At 34.9% G+C, this 18,155-nt stretch overlaps 1 protein-coding gene across 42 annotated transcripts in view; it reads right to left on the bottom strand.

Annotated features, from left to right (window-relative positions):
* Window positions 1-18,155, bottom strand: part of DLG1 (discs large MAGUK scaffold protein 1) — a 306,584-nt gene that overhangs the window by 191,981 nt on the left and 96,448 nt on the right. Inside the window, exon 1 of one of the 42 annotated variants that reach the window (XM_035274954.3) lies at window positions 430-719. The exons of 39 other annotated variants lie outside the window; for them this stretch is intronic. In XM_035274954.3, coding sequence (XP_035130845.3) covers window positions 430-621 — 192 coding nt within the window. In that variant the 5' untranslated portion in view covers window positions 622-719. Of the gene's footprint in view, window positions 1-429; window positions 720-18,155 lie in introns of those variants that run through there. 2 more of the 42 variants (XM_078350575.1, XM_078350577.1) reach the window with 2 other exon arrangements.

Genomic DNA, 18,155 nt, shown 5'->3' with positions numbered 1-18,155 from the left:
AATAGCAACACAATTTAGTATCAAAATAACAAAGTCTATGGCATTAGTTTAAATATTAAACCTGCCACAAGCAATTTCTTCCATCAAAGTGATATCAGAAAGCATCTTCAATCCTGCACATCAATGGTGTTTCCTGTACACTTCATTTTCCACAGTAGCAAAACATAAAAAGCAAGTCAATGATCAATCCTCATTAATGGAGAATGACAGCATTTTATATGCAGCTTTCATGAAAATCAGATCCTTTTCTACTATACCTTAACTGTGTGCACAGACCCATTTGTGGTTCTTATGTCAGACACACAAAGGACAGGAAATCTATTACATGAATTAAAGTCAATCAAATCATCTAATCTAAATTATATTTCTTTGCTGAAATACTATTGGATTTAAAACCAAGCTTTTTAAGGAAGTATTATTCAAACCCACCTTACATCCAAACATTAAGGATATTGTGCTGTTGGTGCATGCTACTTTACAGTGGCATAACATCGGAGAAAAGCAATCCAAGTTTTTGATGCTAGGAGACATTTTTTCAGACCCTGAGCACTTAAATCGATCCAAGACTGACATTCCAGAAAAATGCCTTGGTGAATGTTGTTTGCTGACTGTCTTGAACATTTACTCTAGATCCAAAGCACTCATTTAAAAAAAAAAAAAAAAAAACTGTATTAAAATGTTGCATTCTTCAGCTGTTTCCACCCCCACAGCAGAGATCAAGTCGGCATACTATGATTGGAATTAAGATGCTATTTCTTTTTCCTGCATCATAAAACTGCTTCAATAAAATTATAGCCAAATTCCAAGAATGAAAGTGCTCATTTAGCATCACTTTGTCAGGGCCTTGCTAATAGCCTTAAAATTTAATCCAGCATCGGATTCACCACAGAAGCTCCACTTGCTGCAGTATTAAGCTCTGCTATCTCCTCCATGAGAATAAGATACAACTCGAACAGAGCCACTCTGCTCAAATATATGCTGGCTGCTTTGGGGGAGGCGCAAGATGTTGCAGCAAGGGATTCATTACATGGTTCAGTAAGAGATAAGCCCAGAGCTTGTCCTATGTGATGCTTTCTTACTACACCAACTAAACATTCTAGTCTGATTTAAAATATGTAGTTAATAGTAATAAGAGTACCTCAATCACTTATCATTTCTCTCTATAAACAATTCAAGCAACAACAACAAAAATCAATCATCTGGCAAAGTTAAGTAGAATAATTACAAAATTAAACTTGGACAGTAAAAAAGTTCAATATTTTCTAATACATCAAAATAACTTAAAATCTGAGAAAATGTTACTGAACTGATTTTGATGTATATCTACACCATGTGGAAAGTTAAGTGATTTAATTCATTGATACGTCACTTATTCATCTACTGTTTCAAAGATTATTTTCTGTGCTTTGGCTTTTTAATCAACCCATTGGCAGAAAAGTTAACATTACCCAATTACAGCCAAAGCAGTAAATAAAACACTATGAAAATGTCATTCTTATAATATTTTATATTTAAAATCTTGCACACAAATGTTACATCTTATGCAGTAGCGTCAATATAATTTAAATGGACAATATTTATTGAAACTCAAAAGTTGAATTAACAAACGCCATCAAAAAATTAAATAACACTCAAAGGAATATTTACTGCTTCATCTATGTAATTATCTTTTCTTTCTTCCACTATTATTTGGGTTGTTCTAAGTACTATATTTATATTGTGGTTAAGAAATATTAATTGCTAATGAAGACTGTCAAATTTTACAAAACTGCCTGTAATCCCAACACTTTGGGAGGCCGAGGTGGGTAGATCGTCTGAGCTCAGGAGTTCGAGACCAGACTGGCCAACATGGTGAAACCCTGTCTCTACTGAAAACACAAAAAAATTAGCTAGTTGTGGTGGTGGCACACCTGTAGTCCCAGTTACTTGGGAGGCTGAAGCAGAGAATAGCTTGAATCCGGGAGACAAAGGTAGCAGTGAGTCAGGATTGCACCGCTGGACTGCCTGGGCGACAGAGTGAGACTCCATTTCCAAACAAACAAACAAAATATTTTACAAAACTAAAATTATCAATTCATATATTTGTACTCAATGACCTTATGTCTCTATATGCTTAGTAAGTAAAGCTGTTTGTGGAAAGGTATACTATATTTTGCTATACACCAGAGACAGTGTGCCAAAAGACAAAAATTCTCTTGTCACCAACCATTACCCTAATTCCAAACCTGCTTAATAACACTTGTAATTCCAATTTCCTATACAATTCTCTATTCTGTTCCATTCCTACTTATGTAATTTTATAAGGGGAAAAGACAGAAACCTAGGTTACATTCCTGAAACAGTATAGGAAATAGCTGGTTCTCCAATCTGATTAACTGCAAATCACATGACTCTTGTAAAACTTAAATGAAATGTCAAATATCAACTGTAACTAGGGCAAAAAAAAGTAAACTATGCTCCTTAGAAGACTTTCTATTTAAAAATACATTTACTAAGCCAGAACTATAGTTGTTACACTGTGGTTCTCAGCCTTTTTCACTGCAGTGCCTCGGGGTGTCACCAATGTTCTTTCATTTTAAAACTTTCCTTTTCAAATTTAGAAATTTTAATTTTAAAAGCCTGGAAGCACAAATGTATAACAAGTTTTAATACTAGTATTTACCTATAACAATTTATTTACCAATACTACCAAGTAAACTCATTTTGTGTAAATCTCAAAATACAACTTCTAAAATTGTTGTGCACATGGGGGATTTGTCTCATTGATCATGTAGGTTGTACGCACTGAGTCTTAATAAAATTCAGTTCTGTTCAGACATGTCTGCTCACCTAAAATTATATAAGCAAGCACATTATTTGGCACGTCTAATAGAATAAAATGTCAGGCAAAGTTCAAGCATGTCTACTAAGCCTGTGCTCTTAATACAGTCTGCCTTATTGAGTTGGTTACACAATAAACATGTAATATATTCAACTACAATAATATTATGCTATAATCATTTTAATGATTACTAGGAATTAACCAGTATTTCTTGTTTGATTTTTTTTTTGGCGGGGAAAACTGAATGAATGAGTTCAGTGTATGTATTCTGGGTCAAAATTTACCATACCTACAACTGCAGAAAAGAGTATTAAAAAACATGAATTTGATTTTGGGACTTACCAGAAAAAATGACTGATTTTGACTATTTTGAAACTCAGTAGATCTGACAGATTTGCACTAAAGTGTCTTAGGTTGTTTTGTTTGTTTTCTAATGATGTTATCTAACAAATCAATATCCCAGGTAAACTCAGCCAAATAATGCCTGTCAAACTACCTAAGAAACAACATATTAGTAATAATAAATAATTAAAACAGTAGCAGTTGTCATTTAACAATTATCTACTACTAGTCAGGCACTGTGCAAAGTGCTTTCATGTGTCAGAAAAATTATCAAAAGCTTGGAAAAAGAGGCAAAAAAAAAAATTGGTAGTACATCCAATGTTGTAACAGAAAAAAAGGTTGTTCAAGATTATCCAGGGCAATGGTTTTCATCATGGAACAATTTTGTGCCCTCGGGAACGCTTGGCAATGTCTGTTGCCCAATCAGGGAGAAGAGAAGACGCTATGGGCACCTAGTGAGTAGAAGCCAGGGATGCTATTAAACATTTTATAACACGTTGGACAGCTTTCCACAACAAAAAATGATCTAGCCCAAAAATCATGAATGCCCAAGTCGAGAAATTCTAATTTAGGGTAATGTACATTTCTATTTACTAAAAGTTCCGTTCCAGCACTTTAGGAGGTCAAAGTGGGAGGACTGCTTAAGGCCATAAATTTGAGACCAGTCTAGTCAACACAGCAAGAGTCCATTTCTAAAATAAAATAAAAATAAATACAAGAGGCTAAGGTGGAAAGATCATTTGGGTCCAGGAGTTAAAGGTTGCAGGAAGCTATGACTGAGCCACTGTACTCCAGACTGGGTGACAGAGTGAGATCCTGTCTCTTAAAAAAACAAAAGTCCTAGGCAGTAAGGTTATATATGTTAACTTGTAGCTTTTTATCCAATAGAGAAGCAAGTAATTTTTGCCTGATAACCACAAAGATTAAATTACGGGCCTTGTTGGATATTAATCAGTTTCTTACCTAACTCAGCAGCCTTCTATTCACATTGCCTATAAATACTTAGATCCACAAATGCACTCTGGGCAAATTTAACGTCTTACTATTTAAGTGAGCGGCATACAATCTGTGACACATGTTCTTTCTATATTTGCCTAAGTGTAAGAACTTTGCTTTTTTGACAATCATACTTTAACGCACATAATCACCTTACTTAATCCAAATATGATTACTTGGATATACTTTAACATATGTAATTACCTTACTTAATCTAAATATGATTTACCTCTTATGAGGTAAAAGCTATTATAATGTTCATTTGATAAATGAGAAACTCAAGGCTTGGAGGAGTCACATAATTTATCCATGGTATAACAGCTAGCAGAAATGAGAATCATGTCTGACTATAAAGCTTATTTCAACAATTAATAAATGCAAGCCAAGGTTACATATTTAGTTAGTTGAGTCCAAAGTCTTTACTGTCCTTTCTACCTGCCAGAATAACAATTTAAGGCAATAAGACAAGCTTTAAAATAGTTATCAATTACTAATCTGTTTCAATTGGGTTTTTCTCAATATTGTGTAACAAAATTAGGGGGGGTAAGATGCTGAGATTAGTAATATCAAAATGTTTGCATTACTCAAAACTGTCTGTTTAGATTTATATAATAAACAAATGTTATAAATAAGAATTTATAAGTAAATATATGGTAATAAATACTACCTATATTACATATTACATTTCCATGTTTAAGGTTTCACTGTCAATTGAAATCTTAAAAAGGGGTTAAAATACAAAAGCAACAGCCAACAAAACTCCTTCACCTGTCACATTAACCCTTGACCAAATAATTCAATATAGTAAAAACATCAAACTATTTAGTCATGCCTTTTTTATTATATGTTAATTCATTATCAAACAAATGCTGAGTTATTAAGTTATTAACACAAAACAAGGTTAAGGTAACAATTTTTTTTTTAAGTCCATAAGAAGCTAAACTTGTAGACCAGCGGTCCTTAAATGAGCAGTGTTGTGCCTTTTTTTTTTTTTTAATTTCTAGATGATTTTGACGTGTCACTGTCCGCCATCCCACTGACTTTCAAAACATCATGGTAAATCAATAAATATTTGAGTTTTATACCAAAGACAGTATTAGCATCTTTATATAAACAATTGTAATTCTTACAGAGCAGAGGACTTAGGTAAGATCACAAAGTGATGTTACATTTAAAGACCAGATGTATACATCTTAAAGAATATCTGAATTTAATTTTCACCTTGCTAAAAAAACAAGAATTAAATGATAGTATTATCCGCTAAAAAAAAAAAAAAAGGTATTGTTTTCCATGACTCTTCCGATTGCTTTACATATAGTAAGTTATCTAATCATCTTAATGCTAAGTAAGCTATAGCATATAACTAGTTGATGTAATACCTAAGTTTCCATGAAGAATTAATTATTTACTGAAAATTTCAACATTAGAAACTATCTCCAACAGAAATGTCTGATAGTTCTCACAGTGAAGAAAATGCAGGAAGATCACACTGCTGTAAGAGAACCATATGGGATTTAAATGAAAAATGAAGTTAGAAAAATATTATTTTTCTTAAATTACATGAAGAATTAATGCTGTGGTTTTGCTTTATTTGCTGTCTTTTTGAAATGGCAGGTTATTAAGCAGTCCCATTAGTTACCTATGAATTTGCCATCAATTTTTCTGGCAAAGAACAACCCACAATAATGTGGACGTTTCTGTTACAAGCAGGCTTACAAAACTGATTTAGCAAAAATACCATAAAACTGATTAAATACATTTTGCTGTGAGTAAGAATATAAGAATACTAACATACAGCCGGGTATGGTCTTACACCTGTAAACCCAGCACTCTGGGAGGCTGAGGTAGGAAGACAGCTGAGCACAGGAGTTCAGGCTACAGTGAGCTATGAACACACCACTGTACATGCATGGATGGATGGATGACAGAGACCTTGTCTCTTTAAAAAAAAAAAAAAAGGTGCAAGAAGAGCCATGCTAATGATACTGCTCATGGTAACAAAAAGAAAATTATTTTGAGAAAAGCTAGAACTGGGCTCAGTATTACTTAGGTTTATAGCTCTATGCTTAAATATTTAAAGCCATTTAAAAAATTAATTCATGGAGGAAACAAAACTTTGTTATTATTTGTCTAAAACTCTGACCTCTAACCTACTAGATCCAAATCTTTAGCATTCATCAGAAGCAAATGAACCTGTTAGAAATGCATACTGTAGGCACTTCATGAATATCTGTTTAGTAAATATCAAATTATCTGCCATGCTTCTCATTTAAGGCTACATGATACGCAATGCACAGCTGATCCTACAATTGCTGTCTATCTGCGGAGGGAACTATGAAAAGTTTCTTTGTGTCAAATGAATCATCAATTTGAGAACTACTAAGTATCTCCACAGATGTAGAAAAAGCACATGACAAAATCCAACAACTATTCATAATAAAGGTATCTACAAAAAATCTACATCTAACATCATAATTAATGATAAAAGATAATGCTTTCTCCTTAAGACCAGAAACAAGGAAAGGATTTACACTCTCATTACTCCTATTCAAAACTATACTGGACGTTCTAATCAGTGTAATCAGGCAAGAAAAATAAAAAAGCATATGGATTGGAAAGGAAGAAGTAAAAAATACGCAGAAAACCCTAAGGAATCAACAGAAAACTTAAAACTGCGGGATAGAAGAGTAAAATATAAAAATTAGGATTATATACAATGAACAATCTGAAAACAAAATTAAGAAAATAATTCCACGCACAATAACATTAAAAAGCATATTTTGTAATAAATGTAATAAAAGTACAATATTCATATACTGAAAGTTATAAAACACTATTAGTAGAAACTGAAGATGATTTAAATAAATAGACGTTCCATATTCATGGATTAGAAGAACTACCAAGTAGAAGTAGCAACTATCATTTTTCAACTACTTCTATTGAAAGGTTTTTTAAAAACTTAAATTCTTTTTTCTTTTTTTTTGAGGCAAAGTCTAGCTCTATCACCCAGGCTGGAGTGCAGTGGTGGGATCTCAGCTCGCTGCAACCTCTGCCTCACAGGTTCAAGCAATTCGCCTGCCTCAGCCTATACCTGGGATTACAGGTGTGCACCCCTATGCCCGGCTTTTTTGTATTTTTGGTAGAGACTGGGTTTCACCATGTTGGCCAGGCTGTTCTTGAACTCCTGACCTTAAGTGATCCACCCACCTCAGCCTCCCAAAGTACCGGGATAACAGACATGAGCCACTGCTCCCCGCCTTTTTACGTAAGCATCAACAAGCCATGACTACTATCTTACACAGTTTGCTTCAGGCTTCTCCATGTTCAAGGAAATTAAAGAAATTCATTATACACTGGAAGCAGAGCTCTGATAGGTAAACACATTTGCTTTTGGCATAAAACTTCTTTGAAACGGTATCTTAGGTGAAAGTCCCAAAAAAACTAAATAGATGAACATAGAGAGGCTGTGGCTGACCAGTGAGTCCCATCTTAATGTCTTACTAAGTCAATCAACACACAGGTGTTGGATTTTAAGGAAACCTAAAGTATCAGAGATAAGGTTTTGAATAGTGATTCCCAAATGGTGAGATATGCAAATAAGATTCCCAGGGATTTAGTCTAATTTAAGCCTATCTTTATTTTTAAAGAACTCCCTATCTGGTTCTAATACACAGACAGGCTTACAATCCCAGATGATCCAATTAAGAAAAGCACAGTTTTCAAACCAAACTGAGTGCAAAATTTCAACACAGAATGTTTTTCTCAGGGAGGAGGAAATGGATAAAACAAGGACAAAACATTCCCAAAAAGTATAATGGATGAATTTAGGAGTACAGTTTTAACTGACTAGAGATCTTACTTTTGCAAAGAATAAAAAATGTTTAATCAATCCCACATTCTCTGAATAAATGGTTATATATTCCTGTGGTGCAATCTTAACTTCCATTATAAAGCAGATAGACATGCATACTTTTAAAGAACATGTACCTTGGACTATTTTGCCTTTTAGCAAAACAAAAACAAAAAAAACACACAAATTACAAATTGGGGAAACAAACAGGGTTATATGTCTGTTTATGCTCCATAAATATGTATAAAAGGGGTTACATATAATCACAGAAAAATGACTAGAACACAGTAAAATGTTAATAGAAATAAGATACGGAGTCTGAGTTTACACGAGACTTAGGTACATTTTTGTGTATTTCTGAACTCTACAATGAACATACATTATATCTACTTCATCCCAAAAAGTCAAGAATGTTATCTTATTTAAGAAAACTACTGAAGTGGTAGTTCCTATTCTAGAGTAACCATCTTAAAACTATTGTAAAGTTAAACAGAATCTAAATAAATAAAATATGAGAAACTTCTACATCAGGCCAGGAAGAAGTTAACTGGTACAGAACTTGACCTTTTGCCTTCAAACAACTAGAAAATTAGAAAAAAATACATGCCACAACAGTTTTCAGCACTGGACAACAAGCAGTACAGGGCTATGATACCTGAGATAAGGAAATCAAAGTGAGCTCTCCTATCTTCCTGGCTTCCTGCCTGGAGGCCACGTTTTGAGTTTACACGAGACTTAGGTACATTTTTGTGTATTTCTGAACTCTACAATGAACATACATTATACCTACTTCATCCCAAAAAGTCAAGAATGTTATCTTATTTAAGGAAACTACTGAAGTGGTAGTTCCTATTCTAGAGTAACCACCTTAAAACTTAAACTTGGCACAGGACTGAGAAACCCAAGCAAACACAGCCATCTTGCTGGGTTGACATCAAGACTCCTGTTCAAGGAGGCTGAAGCATTGGAATTTGCAAGGGAGAATACTGGAAAGAAGACGAAGTAGAAAAAGAGTTCCAGAAATGAACACAGGGAGTCCCCTTGAGATTTCAGTCTGAATACTCATCAACACATGATCGGCATAAAATTCATCAAGGCTAGGCAAATAAAAATTGCAAGGGACTTATAAGATAAACAAGCTTCAGAGCTCACAGTAAGCTAAGGATGTTCAAACTATACAGAGTAGAGGAACCTCAGTAAACATTTAGAGCAATCAGTGCACACTCCTAGATAGTCAAGTATTAGTATTAATAAGTGGACATTAAAGAAAAGGCTACTTGAGATCCAACTTTTTAAAAAGCTTTTAAAACGTCTTGAACTGATCAACTTTATCTGCAAATGACTTAACTGCCTTCCAAAACAAACACCAGTATTTTTTTACAAAAACAATATTTAGGAACACTCAATTATATTCACAATGTCTGGCATCCAATGAAAAATTACCAGACATGCAAAGAAGCAGAAAACTATGAGCCATCACAGGATGAAAGTCAGTTCCTAAGAACAGACTTAGAAATGCAAGATGACAAGAATCAGCACACAAAAACTCAAAAAACACTTTTATAAAACTTAAGGATGCTCAAAGACTTAAAGGAAAACATGAGTATCACGACAGAAGTGGAAGCAATAAAAACATACCAAATGGAATGAGGTTTTAAATGTGGTGGGAAATGACCTGTCAATTCAGAAATTTTTTTTTCATCAAAAATATCATTCAAAAACAAAGGCTGGCTAGTTATGGTGGCTGATGACTGTAATCCCACTACTCTGGGAGGCCAAGGTGGGCAGATCGCTTAAAACCAGGAGTTCAAGACTAGCCTGGGCAACACGGCCAAATCTCGTCTCTACAAAAAATACAAAAATTAGCCGCACGTGGTGGGACACGCCTATAGTCCCAGCTACTTGGGAGGCTGAAGTGGGAGGATCACTTAACTGTGGGAGGTAAAGACTGAAATGAGCCAAGATGGCACAACTGCACTCCATCCGAGGCAACAGAGTGAGACCCTGTCTCAAAAAAAGAGAAGACAAAAATACTTCTTTCAGGTAAACATTGACTGAGAGAATTTATCACCAGAAGAAATGCATTTCAAAAAATGTTAAATAATTTATTCATGCTGAAAAAAAACCCCAAGTGATCTATAAGATAAAATAAAAGACCATAAAAAATGGTAAACTGTGTGACTATTAAAGACTTTATTTCTGATTTTTAAATTTCTTTAAAAGACAAATCTGAAAAATGATAAACTCCTAGAATATAACACAGGAGAAAATCTAAGTGATCTTCTGAATGAATCACTTTTTAGATGTAATACCAGAAGCATGACTAATGAAAGAAAAAAATTGTTAAGTTGGACTTCATCAATATTAAAAACGTCTGCTCTGCAAAAGATACTGTTCAGAAAATTAAAAGACATGATATAGATTGGGAGAAAATATGTGCAAACATATCTGATAAAAGACTAGCAACCAAAATATAGAGAGAATCGTAAGATTCAAAAATATGAAAACAAAAAACTCAATTCACAGGCAAAAGAGCTGAACAGAAACTTTACCAAAGAAACTGCACAGAAGGCAAAAAAAGGTATGAAAAGAAGCTCAACATCATGCGTTATTAGCAAATTTCAAAATACAACAAGACACTATTACACATCTATTAGAATGACTAAAAATCTAAAATGCTGACAATATCAAATGCTGATAAAAAGTAGAGCAACAGGAAATCTTATTTGTTGCTGGTAGGAAGGTAAAGTAGTACAGCCACTAGGGAAGACAGTTTAGTGGTCTCTTACAAAACTAAACAAACTCTTACCATGTGATCTAGAAATCACACACTCCTTGGCATAGAGTTATATGATATTCTGGAGAAGTCAAAACTGTGCAGAAAGAAAGAAAAAAAATCGTTGCTTGCCATGGGTTCCAGGTGAAGGAAGGAGAGATGAATAGGTGAAACACTGAATTTTCAGGGCAATGAAACATGTCATCCTACACTTTCAAAACTCACAGACTATATAACACAAAAAGTAAGCCTTAATGCAAACTATGGAGTTCAGATGATAAGAATGTATAATATTGGTTCATTGACTGTAGCTCTGTATATTTCGCTCAACTTTTCTGTAAATCTAAAAACATAAAGTCTATTAATTTTAAAAGATAGTGTTCTAAGGCAAAAATACAGTTTTACAGGTTTTATAACATGTAGAAGATGTATGAAAACAGTAACATAAAGGAAGGGAAGGAGAAAAGAAACGCAATGTTGTAAGCTTCTTTTGTTTTTTGTTTTTGAGACGAAGTTTCGCTCGTTACCCAGGCTGGAGTGCAATGGCGCGATCTCGGCTCACGGCAACCTCCTCCTCCTGGGTTCAAGCAATTCTCCTGCCTCAGCCTCCCGAGTAGCTGGGACTATAGGCACGCACCACCATGCCCAGCTAATTTTTTGTATTTTGAGTAGAGACGGGGTTTCACCATGTTGACCAGGATGGTCTCGATCGCTTGACCTCGTGATCCACCCGCCTTGGCCTCCCAAAGTGCTGGGATTACAGGCGTGAGCCACCACGCCCAGCAGCTTCTTACATTATATGCTGAGTGATATAATATTTGAAGACAGACTATGATAACTGGGAGGTACATACTGTCAATATCAGACTCTAGGACCTAGAATAACTATTAAAGAATAAAGCAAAGAGAAATAAGTAAAGCAATAGTTAACAATAAAATAAAATCATTAAAAATAATTAATGCAAAAAAGACAGTAAAAGGAAAATGAACAAATAACAGGTGGGACAAATAGAAAAAAATACAAGATGACAGATTTAAACCTAACTCTACTGATAATTACATTAAATGTAAATTGTCTACATGTGTCCACCAAATGGGACAAAGGGGTATCAAAAGATTTGTTCTAATATGTTTAATTGCAAAATTCATGTGAATATAATCTACTAAGTAAACATAATTTACTCAAGGACAAACCCTCGAATTACACACATAATTCCTATTATATTTTTCAAATGTCAATATGCCAAAAATTATAAATATTTATTAGGTTTTTATTTATGTATTAAAGATTCTCATTCATATAATTTTTATTTTCCATATGGATCTGTACATTAAAGTAAATAATTACAAAATGTAGTAAGCACTGAAAAGGAAACAAATCATATGTTGTTAAGGAGAGTGGCAAAGATTTTACTTAAATAATCAGATAATACTTCTTTGAGGGTATATCATTTAGGCTGAGACCTGAAGGGTTAGAAGAAAGCAAACATGTACAAATTAAGAAGAGCTTTCAGGCAAGAAGTACTTAACCTAAAATAAATGAAATTTTGGCATACTAAAGAAAGCTAGTATATTAACCAGCAGAAGAGTAGCTTAAGTCAGAAAGAGACAGGGTTTAGTTCATAAGGATCTATTATGTCAAAATATGCCTAAATTTGGGTTTTATTCTAACTGCAACTGTGAGGATTTAAGAGGATTCTAAGCTAGGGAGAAATGAGAATTTGATATGCATATTTCTCCACTCTGATTTATGTGGACAACGGGTTATACAGAGGTCACAGTGGAAGCAGGAAGATCAACTACTCAGAACTTGGGTCCAAATAAGAAATGACGATGGCTTAGACAAGGGTGTTAACAGTGGCAATAGTAAGATGATGGATTAAGTTTGTATTTCAAAGGTAGACTGGAGAGGATTTACTGAGGAAGTAAATGTCAAACAAAGTAGAAAACAAAGATGACGAATAGGTTTTCTAGTTTGAGAAGCACATTGTTAGATGGAAGCAATGGAAAAGATATGGAATATTTTAAACACAAAATAACTATTAGCCAAGTAAGGTGCCGAATATAAAATCTAGAAAAATTACCTAGAGATACAAATTCAGGAGTCATCAATATATAGATCACGGTTAAAGTCAAGGCAATAAATGAGATTGCCCTTCACAATGAAAAACAGAAAAAGATCAAGGTCATAACCCTGGGAAACACTAGATTATAAGTAAGGCAGAGGAAAAAGTTAGAAAAGCTGGTAAAGCAGTAAGGTTAGAAAGAAAGCCAAAAGAGTACATTATCACAGAAACCAAGAGAGGATGCATATTTTTTTTTAAAAAAGGTAATCAATTGTAGAACATACCATTAAAGGCTGGAGAATAGGAGAGGGTAACAGTTCATTCAACCTGACAACGGAAAAGCTGTTGGAAATCTTGCGAAAGGCAATTAAATGAAAAGCCTAGAATAAATTAAAGCTAATTTAAGAATTAATATAAAGTAAGAAAGTGAAGAGAGTCTAGTAGATAAATCTTTAGAGAAATGTAGCTATAAAGGACAGCAGGGAGATTAAAGAGTGGGTGATCAAGAGTTTTCTTAAGTTGGAAAAAGACATAGTATGTTTGCATGTGGCAAAAATTACAGTAAGATAAGAAGAATTAATAACAAAAGAAACAAAGTCCCCCACAAAAAAAGACAATAAAGAGGAGTGAACAAATGGAAGAACTGGCCTTTGAGAGGAGAGCTACTTCTTCCATTGTAACAAGAAGACACAAGGAGAAAAAGAGGGAGGATGCAATAGAATTTTGGATTCTGTGGTGAGAAAATAAGAGGTTTTCATGGATAGCCATTTTTTTCTAATGGGGTATGAGGCAAGCTCTTCAAATAAGGAGAAACGAGGAGGTATGAGGAGAAAAAAAAGCACGCAGATGTAATCTTGAAAAGTAGTAAAGTGTGCTTATGTGAGAAATAGGTTAGAATTCCAGGAGAATTGTGGATACCGCAGACCATGTGACACTTAAGCTCATGAATATAAAAAGCAGCCAACTGTGTAATTTTCTCCAGGTGTTCAGTACAGAGCATTAAGAAGGTAAAGGTTGAACCTATTTAGGTTTTACCTGGCAAAAATAAGACAGCTTAAGAGAAGGACAAGAGTATTGGCTAGTAAATGATTATATTTAAGAACTACACAATTGAAGTTGAAAAGGAGAGAAAAGGGGCTAATGGAGATGGAAACATAGTGGCTTCAATGACCTGGAGAAGGTGACAACTCAGAGAGGTAGAAAACGTTATAGAGAGCAAACTTTTGCAAATGTGCTAAAAGTTTAGGAGATTATATTAAAATTTGGAGAGCCAAATGTTAGAAATCAGTATTTCACGAGCGATGGACTTATTTACTGCTGTGTAACAAATTACCACAAATTTAGTGCCATGAAGTGACCACAAACAGTAATTATCTTACAGTTTCTGTGAGCAGGAATTCAAGAGAGGCTTAGCTAGGTGGTTCTGAGAGGTGGTCTCCTATGAGGTGGTGTGATGATGTCAACCAGGCTAAAGTCAACTAAAGGCATGAATGGGACCAAATAATCTGCTTCCAAGAAGGGTCACTAAAATGGCTGATGAGCTGATGTTGGATGTTGGCAGGTGGCCACATTTCCTCTCCCTGCAGACTCTCCAAAGGGTTGCTTGAGTATTGTCATGACATGGCAACTGGCTTCTCCCAGGGCAGGTGATCCAAGACAGCAAAGAGGAAACCTCAATTTTTTCTTACAGCTTAGCCTTTGAAGTCACATACCATCATTTCCACAATATCCTGGTGGTTACACAGACAAGTCCTATTCACTGGAAGAAGGGACTACATAACAGTATGAAGACCAAGAAGGAAAAAAATCATTTAGGGCTATTTTGGAACTGGCTATTACACATTAGAATAGGTCTAGGATGTGGATATAATTGTTAACACAATAAATACAAACAATAGTTGTTCAAACTGATCATTTGGCTGGCCCTACCTTGCCTACGGGATAAAAGTCCAAACTATTCAGCTCAGAGTTCATGGGACTCAACTCCCCACTCCCATAAACTCTCTCTCCACTAGCAGTGGTCCTAGTTTCAAAGGTGGGTTGTCCCTAAAAGGGGGGCAGGGAAAAGTTACAACTGCAGAACCAAAGTCAAGTCTATTTTCATGGTTTTACTAAATAACAAAGAAGGTGGTAGACAATCTATAATCAGAGGGGGGAAAAGGAATCAGGAAGCAGATCAACAAATGCTAAGTATACTTTAGCTATTAGCTTTATTCAAAAAAATTCACCTTTCAGAATAAATGTATTATTTTATTCAAACATCATTTGGTGTCCATACGAACTGTTACTACAAAACTATGAATTAGGAAAAGTTATTTAATTTATATACTGGAGAACAGGCAGCCCTTTAATTGACTAAAGTTTAGGAGTGCAAAAAACAGCAACGGCCCACAATAATTAGCGTCTGGGAGCTCCTGCTCAGATCAGAATGTGGAAGGTCACATAGACAATGGCTTGTATCATAACAACTAGGAAAAAAAAAAGATAAACATATCTTTTAAAAATAATGAGGGCTTCCACTTGAAAAAAGAGAGAGTAGACATTTTCCTATGCCACCTGCTACATACATACAACTAAAGTCTTTGGTCATGATGTATAAAACAAAAGTAAGAAGACTCTGAAAGGTGAAAAGAGGGTAGCAGTCTAACTAGGAATGTAGAAACCTAAGACAGTCATGGTGGTCAGTCCCTGAGTTTTCTTTTTTACCTCACACTATCCCAGACTTTCAGCTGAAGAAATGAGCAAACCAGAAATGCAGACCTACACCTCGTGCCAAAAAGGAAAAACCCACAGACACTAATGAAAGCCTGCTCTTTCAGGCTTTTGTTGCCACAGGACCAGAATGGGGCAGCCAAGCAAGAAAAAACTTTTAGATGACAACTGTTCTACTCCAGCTAAATACCACAGAAAAAAACTGTGCCACCAACCATACACACATCAGCAAAGACCAGTAGGTAGCCTGGAATTCCACTCTTACGAGGCTGTAACAAGGTATCCCAAACATCTTCCCCAACTTTGGCTGGGTCAGAGAAAGCCAAGTAAGAAGCTGGGACTTTTGTCCCCATCCAGCAGTAGAGAGACTACCCTCTCCACTGGCAGAGGGTAGAGGGAATGTTAGAAGAGATATAGTCAACAGTCAGGATTTTCTCCACTATCAAGCAGTAACAAGGCCACACAACCCTACTTTTGCATACTCTCACATGAGGAGCAGTAATGGGGCATTCCAACTTCTCCTAGCCAGTATGAATGGAGGAATAATAGGGAGCTGGAACCCAGCACCCAGCAGTTCTCAACTGATTTTATGAAGTTAATATTGCCTTGATTCCAAAAGCAGAGAAGTAAGAAGCTTGGACTTTCATCCAAACCCACTGGTAGCAAAAACTTCTCCTCCATGCAGTGTTAGTGGAGACCACATGGGGAACTGGGACTAACATCCTGTCCCAACAGGAGTGAGGAGTACCCTCTCTTAGGTGTGGAAGGAAGCAATGTGAGAAACCTGAACTTTTACCTCCACTAAGCAGTAAGGAAGTAGTTCCCACCTTTCACTGTCAGAACAGTGTCAAAGAAAGTCAGCCAAAACACAGGGTTTAAATAAGATCTAGAGTCTCATAATACAAAATATGTCCAAATTGCCAGTGAAAATCACTGAGAATCAGGAGTATCTCAAATTGAATATAAAAAGACAATCAACAGATGCCAACATCAACACAACACAGATGTTAGACTTACCTAATAGTTTAAAGTAGGCGTCATATAAACAACTCAATGAATAATTACAAATATACATGAAACAAATGAAATAATAAAAACTCTCAGCAAAGAAATAGAAATTCTAAGCAAAGAAATACAAGACACAAAGAAATGAATGGAAATGACAGAACTGAAAATACAATAACTAACAACTAAATACTCAATCTGAACAATGGAGGAAAAAGATTTAAGTGAAAATTGAATACAGCCTAAGGGATCTGTGAGACACCAGAGTGTCAGTCTATTTGAAAAGATAGATATATAATCTATCATCTGCAACTACAACTGGATGAAGTCAGGAATTAATAATAGAAGGAAAACTGGAAAATTCAACAATTTATGGAAATTAAACAACACATTCTTACACAATCAATGAATTAAAGAAGAAATCAAAAAGAAAATTAGAAAAAAACTTACATATGAATGAAAACAAAAACATAACACACCAAAATTTATGGTATACAGTGAAAGCACTGCTAAGGAGGAAATACACAGCTGCTCTAAATGCTTACATTACAAAACAAGAAAGATCTCTAATCAAGAACCTAGTTTAAAACTTAAGAAACTAGTAAAACAAGAACAAACTAAACACAAGGCTAGCAGGAGGAAAAAAATAATAAAGATGAGGGCAGAGTTACACAAAATAGAGAACAGAAAAACAGTAGAAGAAGATTAAGGAAACCAAAAGTTGTTTATTTGAATAGATAAACAAAAACACAAACCTTTAGCTATATGGAATTAAGAGAGAAAGTAGACTCAAATTACTAAAATCAGAAATAAAAGTGAGAACATTTCAAACAATTCTAGAGAAATAAATAGGATAATAGAGTCCTATGAGCAAGTAAATGTGAACAGACTAGATAACCTAAATGAAATGGGAAAAACTCCTAGAAACACAAAACCTATCAAGACTAAACCATGAAGAAAGAGAAAATCTAAACAGACCTATAGTTAGCAGAGAGACCGAATAAGTAATCAAAAATATTTCAACAAAGAAAAGTCCTGAACCTGACAGTTTCACTGGTGAATTCTACCAACCATTTAAAAAAAATTAACACCAGTCCTTATCAAACGTTTCCAAAAAATTAAAGAGGAGAGAATACTCCTAAACTTGTTTTATTAGGCCAACACTACCCAAATACCAAGGCCACACAAAGATAGTACTAGAAAAGAAAACTACAGACCAATATCTTTCATGAACAGTGATACAAAAATCCTCAATAAAATACTAACAAATCAGATTTGGCAACATATTAAAATGATTATGCACCATGACCCAGTGGGATTTATTCCTGGAATACAGGATAACTCAACAAACAAAAATTAATCACGAGGCTTTCTAGTTCCAAAACGGCAGCACAGAAGCAGGCTGGCTTTACTCCTCTCACAGAAAACCAAAAACAAAACACACGGCCAAGATTATTACCAGAAATATCCCAGAACTCAAGTATGAAGATGAGACAGTTCCAGGGGCCACAGAGAAGTCAAAAAATACATATGTTAGCAGATGGTAAAATAATTGGACTTCCACATCCATGATGTTCCTCCCCTCATT

Source organism: Callithrix jacchus, chromosome 15, assembly GCF_049354715.1.
Source record: "Callithrix jacchus isolate 240 chromosome 15, calJac240_pri, whole genome shotgun sequence".
In the NCBI taxonomy this organism is placed as follows: Eukaryota; Metazoa; Chordata; class Mammalia; order Primates; family Cebidae; genus Callithrix; species Callithrix jacchus.
Note: the sequence above shows the minus strand (reverse complement) of the source record. Positions and strands in the feature narration are given on the sequence as shown.